Source organism: Watersipora subatra, chromosome 9 (genome assembly GCF_963576615.1).
Source record: "Watersipora subatra chromosome 9, tzWatSuba1.1, whole genome shotgun sequence".
Classification (NCBI taxonomy): Eukaryota; Metazoa; Bryozoa; class Gymnolaemata; order Cheilostomatida; family Watersiporidae; genus Watersipora; species Watersipora subatra.
In genome coordinates, this window is record NC_088716.1 from 49,218,001 (window position 1) to 49,232,358 (window position 14,358).

Below are 14,358 nucleotides of genomic sequence, written 5' to 3' on the forward strand. Positions count from 1 at the left end.
AGGTGAACTGCAGAGGCCAATGTCTGAGCCTCCCCGATCTAGCACTTCAAAGTTCTGGAAGGACATCTGGGAGAAAGAGACCACTCATAACACCACTGCAAATTGGCTGAAGAGGCTTAAAGAGAACCATCAACACACTGTGGCTCAGCAAGGACTCACCATCAGCAAAGACGACATTAAGTGCAGAGTGCAGCGTATGAAGAACAGGGCAGCACCTGGCCATGACATGACTCAAGCCTTCTGGTTAAAGAAATTGACATCACTTCACACTAGAATGGCTAAGCAGATGGAATGCCTAATAGAACAAGGTGACCATCCAGAATGGATGACCAAAGGACGAACTGTGCTTCTGATAAAAGATCCAAAGCAGGGGCCGATTCCCAAAAACTATCGACCAATAATGTGCTTGCCCCCCACTTGGAAACTGCTCTCAGGAATAGTTGCAGACAAACTGGAAGAGCACATGAGCTCCTCGGGTGTTGCGCCCAATTCCTTTCAGACCAGTGCTCAGAAAGGAATTGGGCGCAACACCCGAGGAGCTAAACATCAGTTACTGGTGGATCGGACGGTCTGTCAAGACAGCAGGAGAAGGCAAACCAATCTTGCCATGGCTTGGATTGACTACAGAAAGGCCTATGACTCAATTCCCCATAGTTGGATACTTGAGTGCCTCAGTATGTACAATGTTCACCCTGCTCTTGTGGCATTCATCAAGATGTCAATGACCAAATGGAAGACGGAACTGGAGGCTAATGGCAAAAAGCTGGCGAGTGTACAAATTAAGCGAGGCATCTATCAAGGTGACTCCTTATCACCGCTGCTCTTCTGCATATGCCTAAACCCTCTAAGCAATATGCTGGAGGAGACTCAATATGGGTACCAGTTTAAGAGTGGCACCAAGATAAACCACCTCTTCTACATGGATGACATCAAGCTGTACGCTAACAAAGAAAGGAACATTGATTCGCTACTACACCTCACTCAGGTATACAGCAAGGACATCGGAATGACCTTCGGTATTGAGAAATGTGGAAGGCTAATTCTTAAGAAAGGCCATTCTATGCTCACAGATGGCCTAAGAATACCAAATGGTACCATCAAAGATATAGAAGAAGGGTACAAGTACTTGGGGATTATGCAAAGCAACATCAACCACGAAGCCGAGGTACGTCACAAAGCCATTACCCAATACAAGAAACGCCTTCGGCAGGTCTTACGGAGCCAGCTCAATGCCAAGAACCAAATCATGGCAATAAATACCTACGCACTGCCAGTAATAAGATATCCATCAGGCATAATAAAGTGGACTGAGGAAGCCATCAAAGAAACAGATATAGCAACTCGTAAACTGCTGACCATGCATGGAGCACTCCACCCAAAATCTGATACTATTAGATTGTATCTTGATAGGAAAGATGGCGGTAGGGGACTCAAAAGTGTACAGCAGACAGTGAAAGAGGAGGAGCAAAGCATCAAAGCATATGCGGCCTCCATGGCCATCTCAGATAATTTGATAGCTGAATTTCAATCGGCTGCTCTCACAACGGACCTACGCCCTGATGATGAGGAAATTGACTGGCATACGAAGCCTCTTCATGGTGCTTACCACCAACAAATATCTAAGGTTGGCGATCTTCACCAGACATATATGTGGCTGAACAAAGGAAACCTAACGGCCAATACAGAGTCGCTAATCATGGCAGCCCAGGAGCAAGTGCTCCCAACAAGGCAACTCCAAACGAAAATCTATCACACTAGAGACGATCCTAGATGCAGACTGTGCAAAGATGCACCTGAGACCATCCAACACATCATCAGTGGATGCAGACAGCTAGCAGGGAACGCATACACTGAGCGACATAATCATGTCGCAGGTATTGTGTATAGAAGTCTATGTGATGAGTATGGCCTTAATAAACCACAACACTGGTGGGAAGCTCCTGATAAGGTCAATGAAAATGACCGCGCTAAGATCCTCTGGGACTTCTACATCCAAACTGACAAGCATGTCCTAGCAAACCAACCAGATATAGTGGTGGTAGACAAGGAGAACAAGAGGGCTACTATAATAGATATAGCAGTACCCAATGACTACAATATAGCCAGCAAAGAAAAAGAAAAGGTAGAAAAATATCTCCCTCTTGGAGAAGAAATTGAAAAATGCTGGAATGTAAGAACAACCGTAATCCCAGTAGTCATTGGGGCACTGGGCGCAATAACACCGGCGCATAAAATGTGGCTTGCCCAAATACCAACAACAATCAACTCAGGTGAGTTGCAGAAAAGTGCGCTATTGGGAACAGCTAAGATCTTGAGACGAGTGCTCAAACTCCCAGGTCTCTGGTAGGAGACCCGAGTTAGAGCAGAATTTACCACCCATACGGGGTATCCGGGGTGAGGAAACAATTTTATATATATATATATATATATATATATGTATTTGAGGTATATAGCAAATTACTTTAAATGTTTATATATTCATGAAACATTAGATTACAGATTTGGCAGATATCTTTGCAGCATTAAAATGTTTTAGCTAATATTGTTATGTTGCTGCTTTAAACACGTATACTTTGTTTGAAAAACTGAAACAAAAAACGGATTACTCAGCTTCCAGGTTATGGTAAGCACCTATACAGTGTATAAGAGCATGATATCTTCAATAGTAATTAAAAGTAAGAGTTTTATCAGATACTTCATACCATACATTTTTTACTTTTGTTTAAGTCAGAAATTTGGGGCAAGTTTACATCTCAAGCCATGTATAAGTTACTAAGGTCATAAGGGTGAGGTAGCAAGTTTTCAGACTATTCAGCATACAATTTGTCTCTGGCTGCAATTTAGCAGAAGGTAGAGCTTGAATTACAGTAAAACCTCTATTTGAACGTCATCTCTATTTGAATGCCACCTCTAATAGAGCGCCACTATAGAAGAAAAATTGAACAATGCAATGCCACCCTTTGATTGAACGCCCCATTTATATTGCCCGATCGTAAATATCATAAAGCGTTTGTTAAGATCAAAACATGTCATTTTGACATTCTTTGATCTTTATCAAATCGTAATAGAAAGGGATCAGTAGAAAAGTGTCAACAAAATTGTACCAATAACGACTAGGTTGCAGTAATAACAATCAATTCTTTTGTGGTTGCCACAATTTTAGTGACAGTGTGCCTAAAAAGAAGGCCCGTTACAATCATCAGAACTATATTCTGATTCAAAATCACCAAGGTCTAAATCCTATCCAATGTTTTCAGATTTGTCCATATGATATACAATCTTACATGAAGACTTGAAAGTCTTTTGATAAATGATGAGAATATTTTTGAGGAACACCGTACGAAGAATAGCAGCCACTATTATGGCATATTCTAACTTTAAAGTGTTAAAAAACGTTAATAAAACTTAAAAAATGTTATGTCTGTTTTTTAACTTCAAAGCATTACAGTTTTTGTTTTAAAACTTTGAAAGCAACACAATCGAAATCATTAATAACAGTGCCACGCCAATATTTTATAATCAAAGTAGCTCCTTGTTGAACCCTGTCTGAATCTTTGACGTATATGAAAAACGGTTTAGCAAAGACGCTGTGGCTGACAGTATTAATACTGATTTGCTAAAAAGAGAGTGTAAAATATAGGCAACATTTGCTTTACTTCATCAGCAAAAAATCATTCATCCATTTGAAAAATGAAGCGCCACCCTATATTTGAATGCCACCTCTAATAAAACGCCCCTCTATTAAAACTAGAGCGCGATAGCATTCAAATAGAGGTTTTACAGTGACTTACCAGTGAAAACTGGTTTGAAATATATTGTGACATTACCGTTTTGCTCCATGTTGACAGATGCAATAACTTTACATCTAATTTTGCTTTGGTAAACCATATGCACACAATAGTAGTCTGAACTAGAATAACCTGTACTGAACGCCAGCTATACTGAAGCGAAATAAACCCTTCAAATTCTAGATCAATTAGCTGAGAGAATAAATAATTGTGCTGATGAGTAGTGATACATAATGATTGATTCGAGAATCGTCAAGTTGTAAAAGCTTTTAGCCCATGCACTGATTAAATCATGAGTAAAGGTACAGCCACACATAACAATTTTTTCGTTGGTTCTGACTAAAATTACGAAATGAACAAAAAACACTGCATTATTCGGTCGAAAGTCACAGAATTGTCAGAGCACATCAAAATCGTTGACGAAATACTTTTTATCTGATCAACAAATTATTATTGAGCACGATTCTAGCAGCTTTCACAATTGGTATAGTCCAAGAAACATATTACGACACACAATAAAAGTACCCGTGAAATTCAACATAGTACACGATGCAACTGCTTAAATTGCGCTTTTGTTGGTTTTTGACCGTATGGACACTCTGGCTACAAATTGCTTCTTTTTTAATAATAACAGTTTTTATTTAGCAGCAAAAGTTCCGTTGTAGAAAGAGTTGCCATATTTAGCGCAACCAAGTCAATTGCATCATATTTAATATGGCAAATTGTGTTAGTATTTTTCTTGCGTGTCGCGTTATGTTCCTCGGACTATATTGCAAAATTTGCTAGAATCATGTTCACTAATAATTTGTTTAGCCAATTTTAAAATCATTTCGTCGATGATTTCGGTGTGCATGCACAGCTCTGACAATTCCGTGAATTTTGGTCAAATAATTCTTTGTTCATTTCGTGATTTCGGTCAGAACCAACGAAAAGATCGTTATGTGTGGCCATACTTTAAGCCCATAGAAAACAGCAAACAATAAATGATTCATGGGTACAAGTACAATATTTAACAGGTTCACTAGAAGAATAGAAAACTAGATGTTAGTGTACTGCTCACCTTCAGCATCATTGGTAGAGTGTGTACAGTTAGACATGGCGATAGATGTACCCTCAGGTGAGTCTATGTCCATCCTCTCGTCTGTGTTATTATGCATCCATCGGTGAAAATAGACAGCCAGTGCCAGAAGCACACCAATGAAGTTTAAGACCCCTGTCAACAGTGGTGCCAGACCAGGCCAAAACCTAGAAATACAAATTAGAAAGCAATAGTACAGCACAATAATAAAAAACTGCCCAAAATAACACCTAGTTAACATAAGATAAATCCTTTATTGGTGTATAAGGTACACATGTATTTACAGTGTAGAGAAGAGCTGTGCCCTAGAAGTCTAAAATGCCTGACATGCAAACAGCTGGTTGGGGCTTCAATTTCTAACTATTCAATTTCAATTTCAAACTAAACAAAAACTAACGAAGTTAGTAGAGGTATTTTTCAAAAGTAATTCAGTATAACTGCACTAAATCATACGCGTGTGAAACTGTTCACAAAAAAACTAAAACAAATGAGATAGAATAGATATTTGTTGCAGAAAATATAATAATATATTGAACAGTGTAGAATCATTGGCCCACACTTCATACTTGTACAAAGCCACTACAAACATGGCGGTCTGTCATAGGGAGTTTGCTTGAAATTCAACAGAACTCATCATCATACCGCACTAACCAAATAAGGTCATATGCTTAGTACACACCCTAATGAGACTGGATACAGGTTGTTGAAGACTGCACTAGCTAAGAGGGCTGTAGTGCATTGTCCCATCGCAACAAATGCAAACACCTGTCCTTGCTCGCCATGTGGTACAAGCTTTGAGAGAAAACCCCTACAAGCTCCGCCTCCTAATCCACTGACAAGAATAAAGATGAGTGAGCACCAGATTACGACATTGTCGTCAGCAGCAATCATGGAGTAGGCGATGCCTGTACCTAAAAACAATATTAATGACATTAGAAACAATATAGTGCAATATGTACCATTCATGTACTTAACAACCAACATAATATAACATAATAATTCATCCGATAGGAAATGCATAATTCTTTGATAAACCGCTTTTTCTTTTAAACCCTAAACTTTTACATTTTTATGTTAGATTTTGTAGTCGCTTCTAAAACAGATTTTTCCTAAATATTTTGTTTTGAAACATTCGCAATACATCGCCTAGAGATTTGCTTTTCTTTCTCCGGACAACAATGAAATTTACAATATATTTTAATAGATTTGCTATCACTATGCCACTTCAAAGCTAATTATGTTTAAAATCTTTGTTATAGGTAAGATTGTTAGCTGCCTTCAACCGATCAACTGATTGGGATATGTAAAAATAAACTTTTAGGTAAAAGCAGCTCCTTAAAATACCTAATCAAATATTACCTGCTAGAGCTTTTGGACTAAAACAAAACTTGTATTGTTGTATACAAGTTATTATTATGATATGAAATTTGAAATTTAGTATAGTAACTGTTGTTATATGTTAAATAAAAATGTTTTTTCTGCACAAAGACTTTATTACCCAAGCAACGCTGGGAACTCATCTAGTATTGTAAATACTAGCTTGTATTGTTTACACCCTAGGATACTCATATTTCGCTAGTATTTAGTTTCGTGAGTAGCATACAGAGTAAAATTTCACTGCACCTTAATTTCGCAGCTCTGGTGAGTGCGAAATATAGTGATGTGAAAATAAATGCAGTGGAACAAACATAACTAGATTCCTCAAGTTCAGTTCACCGCAGGCCTGTATTCACTGGTTGCAAGTTGGGGCGGCTAATGTTAGGCGACTAGTTATGAACACCCGGGGGTGTTGAAGGGGGCGGTGTAAGCCCCCAACTGGTTTTTCTTATGTAGGGCCTCAGCCGGGCCTCTCGTGTGAAGTTTTAAAACATTTTATCGGAAAGTATCAACATTTTTCTATTTTTTAAGATTAGTTTTGTTTTAGGTGATGTGACTGACAGGACGTTTTTAAATTAAAATAAGCAAAACTTGACCGCAGTTAAAACGCTCAGAAAAAAGGCATCTTTTTCTTTTGAGCGTTTTAATAAAGATCAATTTTGCCGATTTTATTTTAAGTTTACACGGTGGTTTCCATGCTTTCAATAGGACATGACCACGCGGATGTTTAGTAAAACTTTGATACTTTGCAAACCTTTATAAAGGTCGTTAACAAGAATATTTTGCCACTGATGATGATAATAATGACGCCTAAGAACTACTAAAAGTTGATGTTTGTCTCTATGGCTTGGAATAAAGTGATATTCTACAGCGATAAAAACTGTCTCCATAGCCGTTGGGCAAATAACCTTTCGAATAAATGATGTTGAGGTCGAGTTATCTGAAGCAATTTATCACTACGTGGGAGCAGACGAAACAAATTCATTCGAGGTAACCTTGTGTTTGAGATGAAATATTACATTTTATCCGAGGGCGAGTTATCCGAGTTTGACTGTACTTAGCCGCGGAAAGTTTCTAAAAATTTGGGACGGCTCAGCCGGTCAGCTGCTCCAGGGAATACGGGCCTGGTTCACCAATAAGAAAAAAATTTCAATTTGGGACTAGTTTGTAACTTTGAACCGCAGGTAGAATGGTGTGGGCGAGGTCGATAATGCAATTTGATCGTTTGCTGCCATTTGTTTCTTGGACTATCAATGAACAAAGCTATTTAATTTTGCGGTTTCGCTCGTTCGTTATGATAGTTTAGTTTCGCACATTAAATTTTAGCGAGAGGATGACTCTGCAAAAACGCGAAAGTTAGATGAGGCGAATACATAAGTGTCCTAGGGTACTAAGTAAACTTATATTGTTATGCAAATATCATTTAAAATTTCAAATAGCAGATTGCTTAAACCCTACAGTGTCAGAAAACTTAGGCTAAGTGTCAAGATTGACAGTACTAGTTTAGCTATGTAGCTAAGACGCTATCTTCATTTTATAAATATCTAGAGGCTGAAACAATCAGTCAAGGTCAAGGCCATTCAGCTGATTTCATTTACCTAAGGCACTTATAGCATTGATAATTGGCTCTGTGAGATTGAGACGTGTCTTAAGCAGGTACATCACTCCAATATTTCCTATACAAGCGATCAGAGCCTGAGATCCAGTGAATAAGCTGAATAAACTGTTGGTAAAATTTCTTGTCTTTGTAAGATAGAGGAAGAGCACATCATACAACCCTAAAACACACATGAAAAGATAAATGGCAAAAAGTATTTTTGAAAGCAGTTGAGTATAATAAAAATTAACTTTTGTGAACTTCGTTCTAAAAGGAAATTTAAATAGTTTTAATATTTTTCAAAAGGCTTTTGTTTACTTCTCCCTAATGATTCTGTCTAGTCATTGAATAAAGTGATGATTACCATAATGCTAGCTAATCAAGTAAATACATAATCACTATGTTTTCATGGATCAGCGTTGTCATATATAGTATCTAGGTATAACTATATACATAGCTATACCTAGATATACATAGTTATTCAGCAGTAGATCAGCGTTGTCTGCATATTAAACATCCCTTAAAGGTTGACTTGCAACAAAATTCACATTATCGTTATTTGATATGAAAAGATTCACCATGTCTTACTCTGTTGTGTTGTAGATGCAAAATATGTGGAAATGTGATTACAAGCTCTGAAAAGCTCAAAAACAAACAGTTAATCGCATCCATCACGAAACCGCTGTAGATTAGAATCTTTTTCCAAAACGGCTCAAATGGGACGTAGTTGTACAAAAAGGCTTCTGTTTACACTTTCACGCAACCCCATTCGTCGAAATATTTTCACAAATATACTTCACGCATTCAATAAAACCATGTCTATTGTTCTTACGCGTCTATTTTATCGTCATTGTAATGCTGTCACTTTCAGCAATGATATAGTCTGCTAATCTACCGTGAAAATTTGTTTAATTCTTTAACCTTAGCTCGAATGAGTACATATCATTGTCTGATGAACATGACGAGCTTGTTGGTCACCTGTGATAATCGAAAAATGCTGCAGAAATTATTCGCGAAGTATTGGGTCACATGATCAGATTACGACTAAACGATTAGACCAAGCTGAAACAAAACTGTAAAGCAGCGAGCATCCATATTTGATACGCGGTCTTTGGTAAAACCCGAAATGTTTGTCATGAACTAGTGCTACGATAAGTTTATATTGAGCTTTTTACTGGCCTTTTAATTCATGTGAGAACATCACGTGACAAGACAATAACCAAATTTCATGACTATGTCAGAGAAATAAACAGATTCCGATCTACGGCGGTTTTGTGATGGCTGCGATCAACTGTTCGTTTTTGAGCTTTTGAGAGCTTGTAATCACATTTCCACATATTTTGCACTTACAACACAGAAGAGTAAAACACGGTGAATCTTTTGATATTAGATACTGTAATTGTAATGTGAATTTTGTTGCAAGTCAACCTTTAACAAAAAGTCATATATAGTATGTAGGTATAATCATATACATAGTTATACATGTATATAAGTATACAAATATAACTATGTAAGTTATCTATAGTTCTATACCGCACATAGTTATATATATACCTATATATTTAATTCCTAGTGTTTTTTTTGTTTGTTTGTCTTTCTGTCCATATGTCCAGTTATAGTGATTAAAATCATGCTATCAAGTTTTTTGCAGAGGTTTTGATTTTGGACTGTCTAAGTCCAAGACCAGCCATCTAAACCACTACACTACAATCGTTCAATTGACTATGGCGATGAATGATTGTGATGACATTTATTACTTCGGTTAAAATTTGAGCGGCTAACTTGAGTAAGCTTACAAATAAGAGCTAACTACTCACTCTTACGAGAGTGCAAGCATAAAATTATGTTGCGCTGTAATGGAGAGCGGTAACGTAATTTCACCGACATAGCGAGATATATCTCCCAAAGAATTCATCGATCTCGTGTAGCTAAAATGGTAAAGCATTTGCCTGGCAAACGGAGCTGAGATCAAATCTTCTGTGATACTTTTTCTTTGTTCCAATATTTTAATAGCTATAGCTGGACAAGTTGAACTACACACAGACTTTTAGATATATATATATTTATATATATACAATAATTATATACATACAATAGTTATATATATATATCGACATTTTGTATATGTACCAGTTTGCTACATATACAAAAAGTCATGACATTAGCATGTTTTATTCAAACAAAGATCTTTTAAATATAGATTGTTTTCCAATTACCTTACTCAGAAAAGTATTAGCAATTTTAACATAGAAATGACGCCACCCAGTTAATTTGTTATCCAAATCAATCAATTGCAAGAAATGAGAGTGTATAATTTATAACGCAGGCTCAACTAATCGTTAACACCCTTCTAATAGAATTACTACATGATAATTGTGCACCCTTTACAGACTATGAGCTCAAATGCTTATTGAAATTCTTTCACACAGCAGACAACTCCAATTTTGCTTCAATTCTCATATTAAACTATCCAAAGACCTGTTGGCCAATAATGGGCAGCAAATTCTCAAACTAGATACTATGAGTTGATAGAAACAACATAAGAAAATGGAAATATTTAATAGCCAAATAAACAGATGAATGAAGAAATAAATAAACAAACATTGACCGAGGTTCAATAGAGCTGGTAGGAAGTTCTCTTTAAACGGCCAATCAGGAAGGCCAACATAAAATGTTTACTGTGTCTTGTTAAATAATTTGGTGTCATAGAACCTGCAGACTCAAGTTCTGTATATTTACTTCTTTTGAAAAACTATGTATAGTATGTAACAAATAATTAAACATCTACATATTTTTATAGGGTGCAAAAATGTTGATAACATGTTTAAACTTTTTAAACAAATTTTTATGTTTGCATGTTTAATATAGTAGTACAGAAATTTGTTTGATTAAACCGAATATGACAAACAATTTATATAGTATACAGGAAAGTATTAACAGACTACAATATCTGTATGACAGACTGGTCTACTTAAGAATTGTCTTTTGCTGTGCATCGAAGCAAATATTCCTAATATGCGTGTAGAACTTTTTAAAAAATTTTATTTATAAAATTGGCAATAATCTTTTACAGAAAGTCATAAGGCTAAGAAAGTTATTCTTACAGCAGGTGTCAGACTCGCAGATATACTTTTATGGTAAGACAAAGAAAAAAATAATGTGAACCTTTAACCATCTGTTAACTTAGTACTCTGAAACCACTTTTTGATTTGATTATTGATCAATCATGAATAGCCTAAAGGCGTGGTCACACGAGCGCCGAACCGACTTAGGTTTGGTTCAGAAGTTGTTTTATTTCGGTTCGGTTGAGCCACATTTCACACGGCATCCGATGTCACTTCGCTTCCTAGATACCATACGTATAGAGACAGGACAGTGTTTCATTGGTAGTTCTTTTTATGTATTTGAGCTAAATATTTCTATTGTAAACAAAGATCTTTGAGGAACAATTATTAAATATAACTACACAGCAATCTATTAGAAGATCGTTCAGCTGCTCAAAATAAATCACTCGATACAAAGGTTTTGCTAGCCCTTCCCATCAACATAATTATATTTTTATTAACATATGAATGTTTTTCTATGCTGAATACATAACAAACAAAAACAGTCTTTATCATAGTACTGTGGTTTTACATAAATAAATCAGTCAACGATACTTCATCAGGATGGGTATGACACATTACTTATATTCTACATTAAAGAAAATCACAACCATTCTCTTACATTTATGCAAAACCTAAGTGCAGCATCTTACATTTATGCAACACAATCACAAGTCCGGGTGAGCCTTGTCGTAAATTGTAAATTGCTTCATGTTGTTTAATTAACAAAATAAAAGTATCGTCCCATTTCTTTTTTAACTTTGCTCACATGCCCTTAAGGAGAAATGTGACGTGCGCTCGCTAGGATTTTAATCAGCCAATAAGAGGAAGGGTTCGCCACAAAATTTCGAGCAGGACTGAAATGATGCGTTTCGGCCAGAAATGTCTTTGGCCGAACAGTTTACAACTGACAGCAACATCTTTTTGCGTCGTTTAGTTTGTTTCGGCTCTCATGTGACCACCATTTAATACAAGCCTGTAGAGTTTAAAAGGAACTAATATTTTAAAGAATATCATACATATATGACCTAAATTTATATACAAAGATCTAATTGCTTGTTTGTCTGTTGTATGTCCAGTTATAGAGATTAACATACATACATGTATGCTAAAAACGAAAAAATCATTTCACACAAAAATTAAACTCAAAAACACCAGTTTTGCAGACAGGTGTGCTAACCATGACACCACGTAGCCAACTTGTCATACTATGGAATAATTGAGGACATACTTATTACACCTACCAATCTTTATTAGTGCACTGACTGCTAGTGTACCATAAGAAAAATATGTGCCCAGACTTTTCCAAAATGCTATAAATATATATATATTTAAACTAAATATATATATATATTTAGCATAAACTTATAGCGTACACAGAAATAAACACCTTTATTTAAAAGTTGCAGTAGTAGATGTTGTATATGCTGATTAAAAATAGATTTTCTGTGCATAAACTTTTTATTTCCAGAGCAACGCCGGGCATTCATCTAGTCTAGCATAGAGTAAGACTAGCGAGTACAATGATAGACACTAACCTTGACCTGCGCAAGTGCCGATAACAAATGATGAAAATATGATATGAATGTAGAGCCTGCGAGATTGCGCTCTCGGTTTATAAACTGTTTTTATATATTCTTTGACATGTGAGAACTCGCATGCCTCGTGCCATAAAGGTCGCTCGTATTTAACCGTGTGTGTCTCTACTATACGAATAACTGTGTACAGCACAGCTAGTATGCTCAGGCCTACAACAGAAACAACCCACTAGACCACACAAAAACAATGCATACATTAAATAATGTGGTCTAAAATGGTGGTGGAGACTCCAGCTGCTAACAGCTCCCCACTCATGAAACCCTGAAGACTGTGTCGATAATGTTGCTGCACCATGGAATAGTTATGCACATACTCACTACACATGATAATCTCCCACGCTGCATGGGACTGGGAAAAGTGAAAGTAAAAATAGAAATGCGAACTCAACAGTATTAAGATCTACATGTTGGCACAATCAGTTGAGGTTTTGCATTCGAGAATATTTTGAAATCGAGAGTAAGTCTCATTTTTACGTTTTATCTGGTAAGTGTTTATCATAGTGTACAAGAAATCTAAGAAGAACTACAGTTTTACCAGCTGTATAGTAAAATTCATTTTTTCCGTTCTACAAACACTATTTTAAGATTTATGAGGCAGGCAGCTTGTTGTTACTGATTGGAAGAAGCAATTAACGAAGCATAATGATCTGGGTTTTTTAAATCTTTACTTGAGCTCTCTACGCTTGCATAGTTTATCAAAAAACTATGCAAGTGTTTCTCAATACTGATAAAATCTTCAGAGGTTTTTATTTTACATCTCAATTATAGAATTAATCAAAAATATACTAAATAAACATTATATAATTTTGGTTCTAAAAACATTTTTTTAACCATAGATCACCTGAATTTTTAATGTACTGAAACATTGAAGTCGAAAAATGAAAGTCTATATAAAATAACTATTTTGGAGTTGTGAATACTACATAAAAAGACTGACAGCTCCAAAAATTTTTATCAAGCTTTAATTGATCCATAAAATAGCACTTCAAAAAGCAAACTAAAAATGTTTTGGTTTTTGTTTTAGCTTACTTTTATTATCTGCTAATTCAAACCTTTTAGACTGAAAACATGTTATGAGGCTTTTTAGGAATAATGACTACAAGATTGAGCACATTTGGTATTTACTAAACGTATAGCACGGCTACTACTTCTACTGCTTTAGCTAATTACATGTAGTAATACTACTACTACTACTACTAGCATTACACTACTGTTACTACCACTGTTACTGCTGCTACAACTACTAGTATCACTATAACTACTACTACTACTAATATCACTATAACTACTACTACTACTACTACTACTACTACTACTATGTCACACCTTTTACTAGTATTGCTACTACTACTACTATTGCCACCACTACTACCAATATAATACTATTACTGCAACCACTATTACCACTTCTTCAACTGCTACAAAGATTAATAACAATGATATTCAATAGGGTAAAACAAATGCTACACAACCTCTACAGGGTATCTAGTTATGCGTGAATGTACTTAAATTGTCACTGTTTATAAATAAATGGGAATGAAGTTGGATTCCCAAAATAGATCATTGTAATACCTTTTAATTTCCTTCTCTTAAAAGCAAATGACACTAAAATGCCTTTGTTTTAAGATTACATATTTATTGAAGCAGGGTTGGCTAGGTTTAAACTAACGGTTTAAATCAGGTCAAAAAACCCAACATTTTATGGTTTTTACGTTTTAAAAAATAAATTTTTTAAAAATTTTTTTGGCAATGGTAGGCAATATTTATGTTAGACAAATATTAAATTACGTGTTACAATATTATGTGTTACATAATT

General features: G+C 35.8%; 1 protein-coding gene across 2 annotated transcripts in view; it reads right to left on the reverse strand.

Annotated features, from left to right (window-relative positions):
- LOC137404253 (proton-coupled folate transporter-like) overlaps positions 1-14,358 on the reverse strand; it is a 35,279-nt gene that overhangs the window by 4,030 nt on the left and 16,891 nt on the right. For both annotated transcript variants that reach the window (XM_068090429.1, XM_068090428.1), the window contains exons 6-9: positions 12,483-12,692; positions 7,842-8,021; positions 5,546-5,777; positions 4,849-5,033 (exon numbers count right to left, since the gene is read on the reverse strand). In XM_068090429.1, the coding sequence (XP_067946530.1) occupies positions 4,849-5,033; positions 5,546-5,777; positions 7,842-8,021; positions 12,483-12,692 (807 nt within the window). The remainder of the gene's footprint in view (positions 1-4,848; positions 5,034-5,545; positions 5,778-7,841; positions 8,022-12,482; positions 12,693-14,358) is intronic.